The 12621-nt window shown below is 45.0% G+C and overlaps 1 protein-coding gene across 7 annotated transcripts in view; it reads left to right on the top strand.

Moving 5' to 3' along the window:
* Positions 1-12621, top strand: part of KIF9 (kinesin family member 9) — a 45598-nt gene that overhangs the window by 6835 nt on the left and 26142 nt on the right. For 6 of the 7 annotated variants that reach the window (XM_043541716.1, XM_037891273.2, XM_043541718.1 and 3 more), the window contains 9 exons: positions 1148-1372; positions 3350-3433; positions 3549-3641; positions 4682-4829; positions 6078-6142; positions 7933-8010; positions 9387-9455; positions 10290-10394; positions 11881-11936. In XM_043541716.1, coding sequence (XP_043397651.1) covers positions 1148-1372; positions 3350-3433; positions 3549-3641; positions 4682-4829; positions 6078-6142; positions 7933-8010; positions 9387-9455; positions 10290-10394; positions 11881-11936 — 923 coding nt within the window. The remainder of the gene's footprint in view (positions 1-1147; positions 1373-3349; positions 3434-3548; positions 3642-4681; positions 4830-6077; positions 6143-7932; positions 8011-9386; positions 9456-10289; positions 10395-11880; positions 11937-12621) is intronic. The other variant, XM_043541719.1, reaches the window with a different exon arrangement.

Raw genomic sequence — 12621 nt, 5'->3', positions numbered from 1 at the left:
ATAGTTTTACTTTGTGTAATGACACATCCACTCCCAGTCTTTATTCAAGCCTAATTTAATGGTGTCCAATTTGCATATTAATTCCAATTCAGCAGTCTCTCGCTGGAGTCTTTTTGAAGGTTTTTTGTTGGTAATATTGCGACTTTTAGGTCTGTAAGCGAGGGACCAGAGAGATTGAAGTTTTCTCCGACTGGTTTTTGAATGTTATAATTCTTGCGTCTGATTTGTGTCCATTTATTCTTTTACGTAGAGACTGTCTGCTTTGGCCAATGTACGTGGCAGAGGGACATTGCTGGCACATGATGGCATATATCACATTGGTAGATGTGCAGGTGAACGAGCCTCTGATAGTGTGACTGATGTGATTAGGCCCTATGATGGTGTCCCGTGAATAGATATGTGGACACAGTTGGCAACGGGCTTTGTTGCAAGGATAGGTTCCTGCGTTAGTGGTTCTGTTGTGTGGTGTGTGGTTGCTGGTGAGTATTTGCTTCAGGTTGGGGGGCTGTCTGTAAGCAAGGACTGGCCTGTCTCCCAAGATCTGTGAGAGTGATGGGTCGTCCTTCAGGATAGGTTGTAGATCCTTGATGATGCACTGGAGAGGTTTAGTTGGGGGCTGAAGGTGACAGCTAGTGGTGTTCTGTTACTTTATTGGGCCTGTCCTGTAGTAGGTGACTTCTGGGTACTCTTCTGGCTCTGTAAGTCTGTTTCTTCACTTCAGCAGGTGGGTATTGTAGTTGTAAGAACGCTTGATAGACGGACAGAGACAAATACCTACGAGATCTCCGAGGGGTTGGAGCAAATGCAGTTGTATCGTAGAGCTTGGCTGTAGACAATGGATCGTGTGTTGTGGTCTGGATGAAAGCTGGAGGCATGTAGGTAAGTATAGTGGTCAGTAGGTTTCCGGTATAGGGTGGTGTTTATGTGACCATTGCTTATTAGCACCGTATAATATAATATAACTAATATATTTGTTAGTCTCTAAGGTGCCACAAGTACTCCTGTTCTTTTTTCGGGTACAGACTAACACAGTTGCTACGCTGAAACCTGACTGATTTATAGTGATTCACATCCTGAAAAGCCACAAATTGATAGGAACCTTGTTTGTGAACTCAGAGTGTCATTGACAAGCATATGATCTGTGCAGGTGTACAGGGCAGTTGAAGAACGCATCGATCAGTCCATCACTGTCCGAATGTCCTACCTGGAAATCTACAACGAGACTCTCTTTGACCTTCTCTCCACTGTGCCTCATGACATGTCCGGTGACACTCACATGGCTGTAGTGGAGTACCCCCAGGGTGTCTTTGTGAAGGGCTTATCTATGCATCCAGCCAGCCACGAGGAAGATGCTTTAAATCTCCTGTTTGAGGCAAGATAAAACAATGACTCACTATTATTTCTCATCCTTATTTTTTATGTTTATTTTTGCTGATTTAGCTGAGGAAAGGAGAGTTGTCTAGGGGTTAGAGCAGAAGATGGGAAGTCATGACTCTTAGGGTAAGATCCTCACTTCTTCTCCAGCCCCGGCATAAAACCCCTGGTTCCTGTCAGGGAGGATTCCCCTGGTGCAGATACTGTGGAAAACAGCATATGTCTGCTGTCCGAGAACCCCCCTGCAAGTCCTGGTATAATGGCAGTGCTGTGGTGAGGCTGGAGGTGGAAGGGGTGTGTCTGGGGTGGGGCTGCATCACACAGTGCTGTGGAGATTCCAGGCAGCACTATGGCCCATAGGGCAGGCCAGGGAGGCTGCTGTAACTTAGGTTCCCAAGGTTGTCTAAATTATGCTGGGGGCTTCCCTAGCCCTAGAGCAGCACAGGATTGGGAGTGCAAACTGGCTTGTTTTCAGTGTGCTGGTGATCACATTTAGGAAGTCAAGGAGCAGGTTAAGCAGAGTGCAAAGGATAGTCTGTAAGGTATCCTAATTAGCAGAACCAATGTCTGAACCGTGTTGTCTTTCCTTTTTGAAAAAATGCTTGTCAACACTCTCCCATAGCAAGCGAAGACACCTACCATTGACACTTTCTGCAGATAGATGGGGCAGTCATGGCATGCCTACATCTAGGCAGTCATGCAGAGGGGACACTCAGATAGCTGGGCAGGTGAAACTAGGAGGCATACATACATCTGCATCAACTTTGCACATAGGGGCCTTAGCTTGGACAAGAGTAAGTTGAATAGTTAGCTCCATATTTAGAAAGCATGTTTCACCAATAACTGAAAAGCCCTTAAACCCTTCCTTTTTTTGCTTTCCAATTGCTGAGACTATGTTCAGGTGTTCTGATGAAGCTCAGGCTGGGTAATCAGCTGGGTTACTAGTAACAATCATTCTTGATTTCTAGAATGGGAGACATACAGTGTGGTGGCTAACCACAAGACCTGGGAGTCAGGAGGAGTGCCAGAGCAGTTTATGGAGATAACTAGGCACTTAGACATCAAAATGATCTAAACAGCACCCATAGTTATTTGTGTCTGCGAATTGTGGGTACAAGAAGGGAGGCTGAGTTTTGAAAAATCTGTCCTTTGATCTCTGCGCTTCCGTTTCCTCATCTGTAAAACAGGGATAAGAACATTTCTCTAAAGATACCAACTTGACTGGGTTCCTGTTTTGGGGTCTCGACTCCTTACCATGAGGCAGGCCGGAACTCCTCTAGTTCTCAAATGCTTTGAGACACAGGCAGGCCAGCTGCCTTTTGAGACTAACTACAGGTGCCTTAGTGGTGCCCTCTAGAACTTCAGTTCCTTTCTCACCGTGCTCCACTGTGACGCTCCCTGTCAGAACTGCAGCCATCACAGACTGTCACAGCATCATTTTCAGTGACTGATGCATTTTCTTGTGGTCCCTTCCTATCCTATAAGTAATCTTGGGTGTCTATTACACTTAGGGGAGATCTTTGCTTCATGCTTATCAAGGAACTGAAGCAGGCATGGACGCACTAAGTCTTGCCTGCTGTTCCTCAAAGGGCCACATTTTTTGAGGATTAGAGTAGCTCTGGCCCCTTTCACACTAGGAACGTGAGCCCCAGGGATGGGAATCCAGTTAATATGGAATCTTCAGAGAAGCAGTATGACAGATAAGTAGTGATCCCTTACCTGTCTTCATGAGTGGAATATTTGCAGTGTGCTTTGAGAGCCATGCTAGAAATGCCTAGGATAGACAGATGTTGGGAGTGCCTCAGATAGAAGGCTGTGGATAAGTGACCAATTTTATTATTATCTCTACATATTGAAGATACAAGCATTGTTTGTTTAACTGTGACTTTAATAGTCTTCCTTTCATATTTATTCTACTAGTATTTATTTTATTTTTTAATAAAAATAATGTCCTGAATTTTGACTTCATTTTCAGGGTGAGACCAACAGAATAATAGGTGAACATACTCTGAATAAAAATTCATCCAGGTCCCATTGCATATTCACTATCTATATTGAGGTAAGTCCGCTGGCAGGTTTCCTGGGGGCTCAGAGATCTAAGGGTCTTTGGAATCTAAATGTGTACTCTACTTCTGCCTTGTTGTGTGTAATGTTAAATACAATTTTTTTCCCAGTCTCATTCCAGAATTTTGTCAGATGCCAAATACACTGCTTCAAAAATGAACCTAGTGGATCTGGCAGGTTCAGAGAGAGTGGGGAAGACTGGGGTAAGCAGATGGGGAAAAATGTTTGCTCTTTGTAAGAGATGGGTTCAATTGTTAAAGTGATGCATGTGGAGTCAGAGGACTTTTCCACTACAGTTAATGGAAACAGCAAAACTGAATTCCCTTTATGCCATATTGAACATTTACCTCTAAAGGAGGGTGGTAGTAAACATAATTTATATTTCCGCTTTAGCCAACTGAATTTTATTCTAGCTTGTTTCTGGGAATTTGGTGTCAGGACGAGAAGGAGCTTGATTCTGGTGTTAGATGTATGCTTCAGTTGTTAATCCCTAAGTATGTGTCAGCATCTCCTTACCACAGTTGCACATGAGGAGCTGTAGATTTTTCAGGATCTATGCTTGACACAAGAATCAAACCCCTGGTCAGTAGATGGGAGGAACCATGACAAATCTCTACCCCATGAAAGCATCAGAGGATGCTCGGTTATCTTCCGTAGCTGTAATATCTTTTTATCAAGTCCAGATGTGCAAAACTCCATCCTCCATGCACCTGTCTCCTGCTTGATCATTCCATCCAACAGTGTCATTGCTCAGCCTAGGCAAGAGCCTGAGCCATCAGCCTTATTGGGAACTCTTTGTAATTCAGCTTCATTCTGCAACTGCGCTGAAAGCAAAAATCCTTCTGCTTCTGGTGATACTATGGAGACTGATGCAATCACCTTTCTGAAACAATAGGGAACAACTTAAACCTTCACTGCTCCCTTGTGATATACTATGTTGTGTTGAGCAAGAAATCCCCAGGCAGCCTTGTGACAAAGAGAGGATTTCCCCTTTCAGAACCAGGAAAGCCAATATTCTGGCAGACTTGCTATTGCCCAATCACAGCCCTGAAGAACTTGCTCTCAAACTGCAGAAAGCCCTTCAGGAGCCCTAGAATCTCATAGTTAGTCTGTGTTGGACTCATCATCTCATTTATCCTCCACTTTAATCAGAGCTGTAAGCCCAGTGAGGGGGACACTCTATTTCGCAGTTAACCCAGAAAGATGCACGTGGAAACTTTTTGTCTTTTGGTCTTTCTTACAGTCCGAGGGGCAGGTTCTGAAAGAAGCCACGTATATCAACAAATCTTTGTCATTCCTTGAGCAAGCTATCATTGCACTGGCTGATCGTAAGAGGGACCACGTCCCCTTCCGGCAGAGCAAACTCACCCATGCCCTTAAGGATTCATTAGGTAAGGACCTGGAATCGGAATAGAGGGATGAGAAAATATCTTGGTTTCAGTTCTCATGAGGAGATCAAGCCATGACCAAATATGCTCAGTCAATCTGATGGCTTGTCTACACAGCGATTTAATGCATGGCCAGCCAGAGTGTGAATCTACAGTGCAGTAGCTTGCTGTGTACTAAGTGGCCCTGTGGACCCTGTTATAACACACTAAAAGTTCCATAGTGCACTTTACTGCCTACCATTTCAAACAAGCTAAACCAAGGCAAAGTGATTTCCAGATCACTCACCATTCCAGTGATGTGCGCCCATGTCAAACAGCAGTATGTCAAAGTGCACTACTGAATTTACAGTGCACTCTAGCATTGTCCACATGGCCAGTTAGTGCTTGGCAAGCCAGTGCACGATAGATTCATGCCCTGGCTGGCCATGTGCTAAATCACTGTGGAGACAAGCCCTGAGTTAATAGTCTAACATATGAAAAATTAGCAGTGGTTTCTGTTTTTCTTACCTTAATGAAACATCAGGCGCACGTACACACAAGCCTCATACTGGTCAAGCCAGTAGAAACGTTACTAAACTTTTCTCAGCTGAGAATACTTTAAAAACACACCACAGTCCTTTCAAAGTTCTGATCCTGCAGGTGCTATCAACTCTCATTGAGCCCTGCAGGAGTTGAGGATGATCAGGACCTGAGCAAACATGACAAATGCAAAAACTGTATTACATCTGGAATCTGTAGGACAGGTATCCACTTTAACAACAGTGTATGACACAGTCTGAATAGAGAAAGCAACTGAAGACAGGCTGTAGACATCGGCAGTAAGGAACTGAAATCATACAAATTAAGGGTGGAATTTCAAAGCTCTCAGCATTGGCCCAATCCTACTCCTCCCTCTGATTTCATTAGATGAGAGGCCAACACTGAGCGCTTTTAAAATCCCACCTTTCAGCTTTTACCCCACTCCAACCATTTACAGTTTGCGTTGCCATATACTTAGCACTAACTCAGAAGGCTGGAGTCAGAACATTGACTGTTTCGTTAACTCATTCCATACCATGCTTATGAACATTATCTTTCATGTTCACCACCGATAACCCTTCCTGTTTTCTTGAAGGAAAAATTACAAACTAGCTATGTTCATTGTAGTCGTGATGTGTCTTTCATTCTTCGCTCACTACAGAATGTAAAATTCTTCAGGAAGGAACCCAACACAGAGGAAGTCACATTCCTCCCCCTTGCTGTCTTTTTCAGGAGGAAACTGCAATACAGTCCTGGTGGCAAATATCTATGGTGAAGCTGCTCAGATAGAGGAGACTGTAAGTGGAGAGAGTTCCTTCAGAAACAATGTCCTTCATTTAAAGACATTTTGGTCCTGTCTGCGCTACAGTCAAAATCATGCTAGCAATAACCATGATTAAATTGTAGCATCCAGAGCACCTTAGTCTGAGGTCCCAGGGAAGTATCATGTCAAATTCAACAAAATCACTTGACATTGCATCAAATGCAGCATGGTGGGAACTATATGGGGCTGGTTTTTCCAGTCTGCTAAGGCCACTCTCTGGCCACATAAGCCATCCATTGCGGATGCTAATCTTCCAAGGGGAAAATGAGACCCATGCAGATAAATACTCAAGTCCAAATTCAGTCTGGATCTAAACATGCATCGTTTCATTAGGTATTATTATTATTTGTACCTTTCCAGCAATGGATTTGGAACTGTACAGCACACAGTGAAGTTAATAGTTATACTTAAGGACCTGTTATAATCGGAGATCTTTTTTTTGAAAATGCCCAGTAGTGCCACGCATAAAGTGTTGATTTTCATAGAATATGCATGGCAGCCGAGTCCCTTGTGAAGTGCTGCAGTTTTTTCAATGGTGGGGAGGCAAAAGTGAGCATCTGTGCACATCAGTCTTCTGCTCAGCGCAACTGGTAGTGCGCAGCATCACGTTGGAAGAGCAGTTTGTGGGGGACGCATGTGAGACACAGTAGCCAGCGCTGCCACCACTTGGAACACAAGCAGCTGTGGCCTCAGTGGGAAGGAAGAAACGGGCATTTGTGCTCTGGTCTTCTGCTTAGTGTGATGCCTGGCACATGTCAGTGTCATGTCAGAGCAGCTGTTTGGGGGGACTTGGCAGCCGGTTTTATGCGAGGCACAGTAGCCAGTGCGGCCGCTGCTTGGAACATGCACTACAAGTCACACAGAGCACAAGACTGGCATGTGCAGATGTCTGCTTCCACCTTCCCCCTGAAGCAACAGGTTGTTCATGTTCCAAATGTCAGTGGTGCTGGCTACTGTGCCTCACATAAAACTGGCCGCCAGGTCCCCCCGAACTGCTGCTCCAATGTGATGCTGCCACGGACTATGAGCCACCCAAAGCACAAGACCAGCACGCAGATGCCTGCTTCCATCTCCCCGCTGTTGGAAAAATCACGGTATTGGGCTAATTTTGTGGTTTCCGCTCAGTCTGTGAAATTGTGATTTCCACAGGGCCTTAGCCCACTTTACATAAGGGCTGAATTTGGTCCTTGGTAGCAACTACACAGACAATTTGGTATGCTAGTACCAGCAATAACCTCCTCATGGTGAGATCGCTTAGGCTTTGGAATAATTCTCCACAGGAAGTTGGTAGTAGCCTCATTGCTTGAGTCATTTAAAATTGGGCTGAACAAAACACTACCGTAAAGTATTGAAGGGAGGAATTCTGCAGTTTACCAGGGAAGGAGTTAGACATTTTTTGAAATTAAATGATCTATCATAAATCTTCTCTGCTATTGGATATCATTACTGTTCTTTATTATTTGTGCTGCGGTGACACCAAAGGCCTCAGTCCCATTGTGGTAGGTGCTGTACACACATATAGCAGAAAGGACGGTCCTCACCCCGAAGAATTTACCATCTAAAGTCATCATCTAAAGATGAATAATCATCTAGAAGCAACTACTCCTGGAATGGGGATAATGTAGAATGGTGGCCTACAATGATATAGCTTTTCCATTTCTAGCTTCTGGGATCCTATAGTATTAAAATAGCAAAGGTTTTTGAGTCTGGTCTGGTGACCCAAACTTGCTTCCTGGTTGATAGGCAAACTGTAATGTTTTTCAGCTGTCCTCTCTCCGTTTTGCTACCAGAATGAAATGGGTCACAACAGAGCCAGCCATCAATGAGAAATATGACCCAGAGGTATGTATATTTTTGTGGGGAAATGGAAGGAAGGAGGTTCTTTTTCTTAGATCCAGGAAAAATTAAGACAACGCTTCCCAAACTTCTTCATCATGTGTATCACATATTAATAGAGAAACTGTCTCATGGACACCTTCCCTCCCACTGGGAGGATCATCTCCAGTCCCATCTGAGACCCTGCAGACCACCTCCCTTCCCACGGCTGGTCACACAACGTCCCCGCAACAACTACAGCAATTATTCCCATGGAAAAGTAACATTAGAAAAGTAATCAATATATTTTAGCTTCTTTTAGTGCACTTTAAAACAGGGAGGAGACTTAGAATTTTGTGTCCAACCAGCTCTCCTCAGACCACCAGCATGTGCTCGATGAATGACTGGTGGTCCATGGACCACACTGTGGGAACCACTGCTCCACAACACACGTGGCAGGAGAGAACCTTGCTGTACTGTACTGCCTGGTTTCACGTGTCTGTCTACAGTCGTTGGAAGCAGAGAACCATATAGAGCAGCTTCCTCCAAGAGTTTTCAGATGAGGCTGTGGACTGTGCAACAAACTGTCTTTTCCCCTTCAGCTCCCTTTCTTTCGCTGTGTGATGAACTGAGTGGAAAAGAACTGAAATGTATTTAATGAGATTATTACATGTGGATGCTAAGTGGGAGCTTTGCAAAGGCACAAAGGGCAGTTTGGCAACCAATTCCCACTGAAACTCAGTGGGAATTGCCCCCTAAATAGCCAATGCTTTAAAATAGTCCAGATTAGGGAGACATGCTGGTCTCAGGTATGCAGTGTGAATCTGCTAGCATAATGCATTCCTGTTAAAGTCAGTGGTGAAACTGTCATTGCCTACAGTGAAAGCAGCACTGGGGCTCTGTGCCTTCTGTTTTCAAAACAATGCCACGTAATCCAGAAAGACCACAGTATGGGGGCATCATATCGGTGAAGCACTGAGTAGATAAACAGGTGGCTTTCCCTTTGAAAGCTTAAAATGATTTTACAAAGGGTGGCTCCAAGACACAGCAAAGGAGGCTGCCTGCTGGAAGCTATACTAAGGCAAAGTGATTTCCAGATCACTCACTCACCATTTCAGTGATGTAAGCCCAGCAGTGAATTCTCTGGGAGTTGGTATACAGCTGAGACATTATCCAGCAGCCATAGATGTAGTTTGACTTCTATATTTTGGGTGTGGGGCCACTCCAGTCAGCCAATGGGGAGGCAAATTCCACACCTGCCTTAGGCTTGCAATTCTGGGGGGAAACACCTCCCCTGCCCCCCACCAAACTACACCCATGCCGGCAGCCAATCTGAAGTGGCTTTGGACAGTTCTTTCTCTAGTAGCACTTGGTCACTTGGCATCTTTTTGTTTTCCTGCTAGCGGATGGTCAAGAATCTGGAGAAGGAGATCGCTCTTCTGAAGCAGGAACTAGCCATGCACGACAGCTTGGTAAGGAACAGGTTGCAGCGGTTAATTGCTGCCTATGCTTTCTCTCTAAGGGGTCAGGGGTCCGCAGCCTTTCATAAGCGGTGTGCCGAGTCTTCATTTATTCCCTCTAATTTAAGGTTTCACGTGCCAGTAATACATGTTAATGTTTTTAGAAGGTCTCTTTCTATAAGTCTATAATATATTACTAAACTATTGTTGTATGTAAAGTAAATAAGGTTTTTAAAATGTTTAAGAAGCTTCATTTAAAATTAAATTAAAATGCAGAGCCCCCCGGACTGGTGGCCAGGACCCGGGCAGCGTGAGTGCCACTGAAAATCTGCTCGCGTTCCGCCTTTGGCACGCGTGCCCTAGGTTGCCTACCCCTGCTCTACGCCATCTTGCTGGGGATCTTAGTGTGTGCTTTATCTTGATTTTAATTTATCTCTAGGATCAGTTATATCCATGCTTGTCAAGCTTTTGCTTTCCCACTGTGTCCCCAGGGGAGTCCTTTGAGTTTAGACAGAGTTCTGAGGGGTCCCCACCAGTTTTCCCTCTTGTTAATTTCCCATTTCACAAGGTTCCATGTCATAGTCATTAACCCCCAGAGTCCTGGATGACAGACAGCATAGCCTTTCAAACGCATCAGTGCCAATGTTCAGAAGGGAGAGGCAGGGAGTGCACTACTCCCAGCCAACTCCAGAGTCCAGCACCCAGCCAGTCTACAGGATGAGAAGCAAAGTCTAAGAATTAAACCTGCCGTGGCAAGGCAGAGCACAGCCAGGTGACTGTCAGGCTAGTATTTGCCCAGCTTATTGTAAATTGGTGCAGTTCAGCTGTTCACCTTTTCATTCCAAGGTCAACCGCTCTCTGGTGAATTATGACCCTCTGAATGAAATCCAGATAGCGGAGATTAACTCTCAAGTCCGCAGGTACCTAGAAGGAGCCACAGACGACATCGATGTGAGTATCTACCTAACTGACAGGGGCTTGTACAACTTGTTCAGCTGGTTATATTTGGCTGGATTCCAGCCTCTTTCAGCTAGAGGAAATGAAATCAGTTTGTGGAGGAACTAAATTTAGAATTAAAGGCAGCACTAATTTTTTGAACACTTCCCTGTTATTTACAGGGAAACTCGGAACACCTGCCTTCTCCTCTCATTCTCATCTCCCCTTAAGTGAGTAGGAAGCTGTAGGAGGCTTCCACCCTGGCCTCAAACGTAGTGGGATGATCTGCTTTGAGCTTCCTTATAAAGACAGTGTCAGAATTCTCCATCTGGGTAAAACCATGTCATAAGAACATAAGAGCGACCATACTGGGTCAGACCAAAGATCCATCTAGCCCAGTACCCTGTCTTCTAACAGTGGCCAATGCCAGGTGCCCCAGAGGGAATGAACAGAACAGGTCATCATCAAGTGATCCATCCCCTGTCGCTCTTTCCCAGCTTCTGGCAAACAGATGTGTTCCCAAAGTATCGTTTGAAAAGTATTCCACCTTTTATGGGAGAGGGGAACTTCTGGGGCACTACAGCCCATCTCTCTACTCTTTGCTTTTCTCCTATCCTCAAAGGTCCCAGAAAATTTTCCTGCAGCTGATGGGGGTTGAGGAGAGTTGGCTTCTGTGGAATCCAGGGAGTCTTTTAGGGTCAGAGATGGTCAGTCTAAGTAGGAGCAGGGAAGGACTTAGGAGTTTCTTATAGGGAAAAGATGTCCCTAGTGAGGTCATGGAATCTTTTAGAGGGAAGGATGCTTCTCTGGGAGTGGGGAGAATGTACTTCAGGACTTCCTAGAGAGGAAGGATGGTCCAGTGATTAGGCCACTCACTTGGGAGATCTAGGTCTCAGACTCTGTGTATGACCCTGTGTAAGTGCCTTAGGCCTGATCCGCAAAGGCATTTAAGTACCTAACTTCTGTTGATTGATCTGGGCCTTAATCTGTGAAATGGGGATAATAGCACTGCATTAAAGCTTGTGAGGGGCTCAGATGCTCTGGCACTGGGAACCAGATAAGTACTTTAGATAGACTCAGCAGCATGTGAGTGAGGAGAGAGCTGCATGGCCTGGAGGGTTAGAAGCTGCCTCCTGCGTAATGTTGTGTGTTACACTTTGGCTGATAATTTGCTAACAATTCCTGACCTCTGGGGTTGTACACAATACCTGCACAGCTGGCACCTGCCTCAGCCTATCAGATAGATTCCTCTGTTCTTAAAGCCCACTTAAGAGGCATGAACAATGAGTGATGGTCATAGCCACATGGGGCCTGATTCTCCCGGTGCAGGATACAGGGCTGAGTTATATGTATCCTGAGGCTAGAGAAGGGGGCCCTGGGATTCTTAGTATTTGAACCAGCCTTACAGAGCAAGTTTTTTAAAACGTTGCACAGTGAATGTGACCACAAGCTCACTGACCTGTCTCCCATTATATCTTCCTTGTACATATCTCTTCCTCAGATAATGAACATCAGGCAAATCCAAGAGGTATTTAACCAGTTCAAAGTAATTTTAAGGTAAGATGTTGTAGCCAGGGTGTGTGCATTAGATAAGGAGATTTAGAAACTCTCCACCAAGCTTCTGTCTGTGACAGCACAGCACGGTGTCGTGACACCGCTGGTGATGTCATTGTAGAATATGCAGACAATAAGTTGTAGTTGTGAGAAGCTCAGCCCAGCTCCTGATGGCTTGGTCAGGGGAAAGGTGCTGCTGGCTAACCAGTGACACCTATAGATCATGAGGCTGGTCCATGGATGGTGGGCTCCATTAATTGGTTGTGGGCTCTGGTGTCTGATCAGGAGGGGTGAGATACTACAGTTACAAAAGTAACATGATGTCACAGCAGGAAGATTTGGGCTTTGAGGAGGGATGTGGCAAGTCTGTAGTATGTCACAGGGTGGGCATTCCTGTTCCACAGGAATCCAAACTGGTCCAGGTCTCGTGGGTATTTGTGTTGGTGTTTTGCATGGATTTTGTGCCTCTGGGAATCCTTTTATGGGGCTAAAATAAAGCAAGAAGATCAGGTCTTCTCATGATGGTTCCACCATCCAGGACCAAACTACTGTGGAGTTGTGTTATCTGGGCCATAAAAAAGGCTCCCTAAAGTATTTCAAAAGCTAGTGAAAAGTATACATGTCTGAACAGAAGAGATTTCCAGGCCTAAGGGACAGGGTGGGAAGAAGAAAATAGAAGGAGGTCAGA

Source organism: Chelonia mydas, chromosome 2, assembly GCF_015237465.2.
Source record: "Chelonia mydas isolate rCheMyd1 chromosome 2, rCheMyd1.pri.v2, whole genome shotgun sequence".
Taxonomy (NCBI): Eukaryota; Metazoa; Chordata; order Testudines; family Cheloniidae; genus Chelonia; species Chelonia mydas.
The sequence above is the reverse complement of the archived record's forward strand: the minus strand, read 5'-3'. Positions and strand labels throughout refer to the sequence as shown.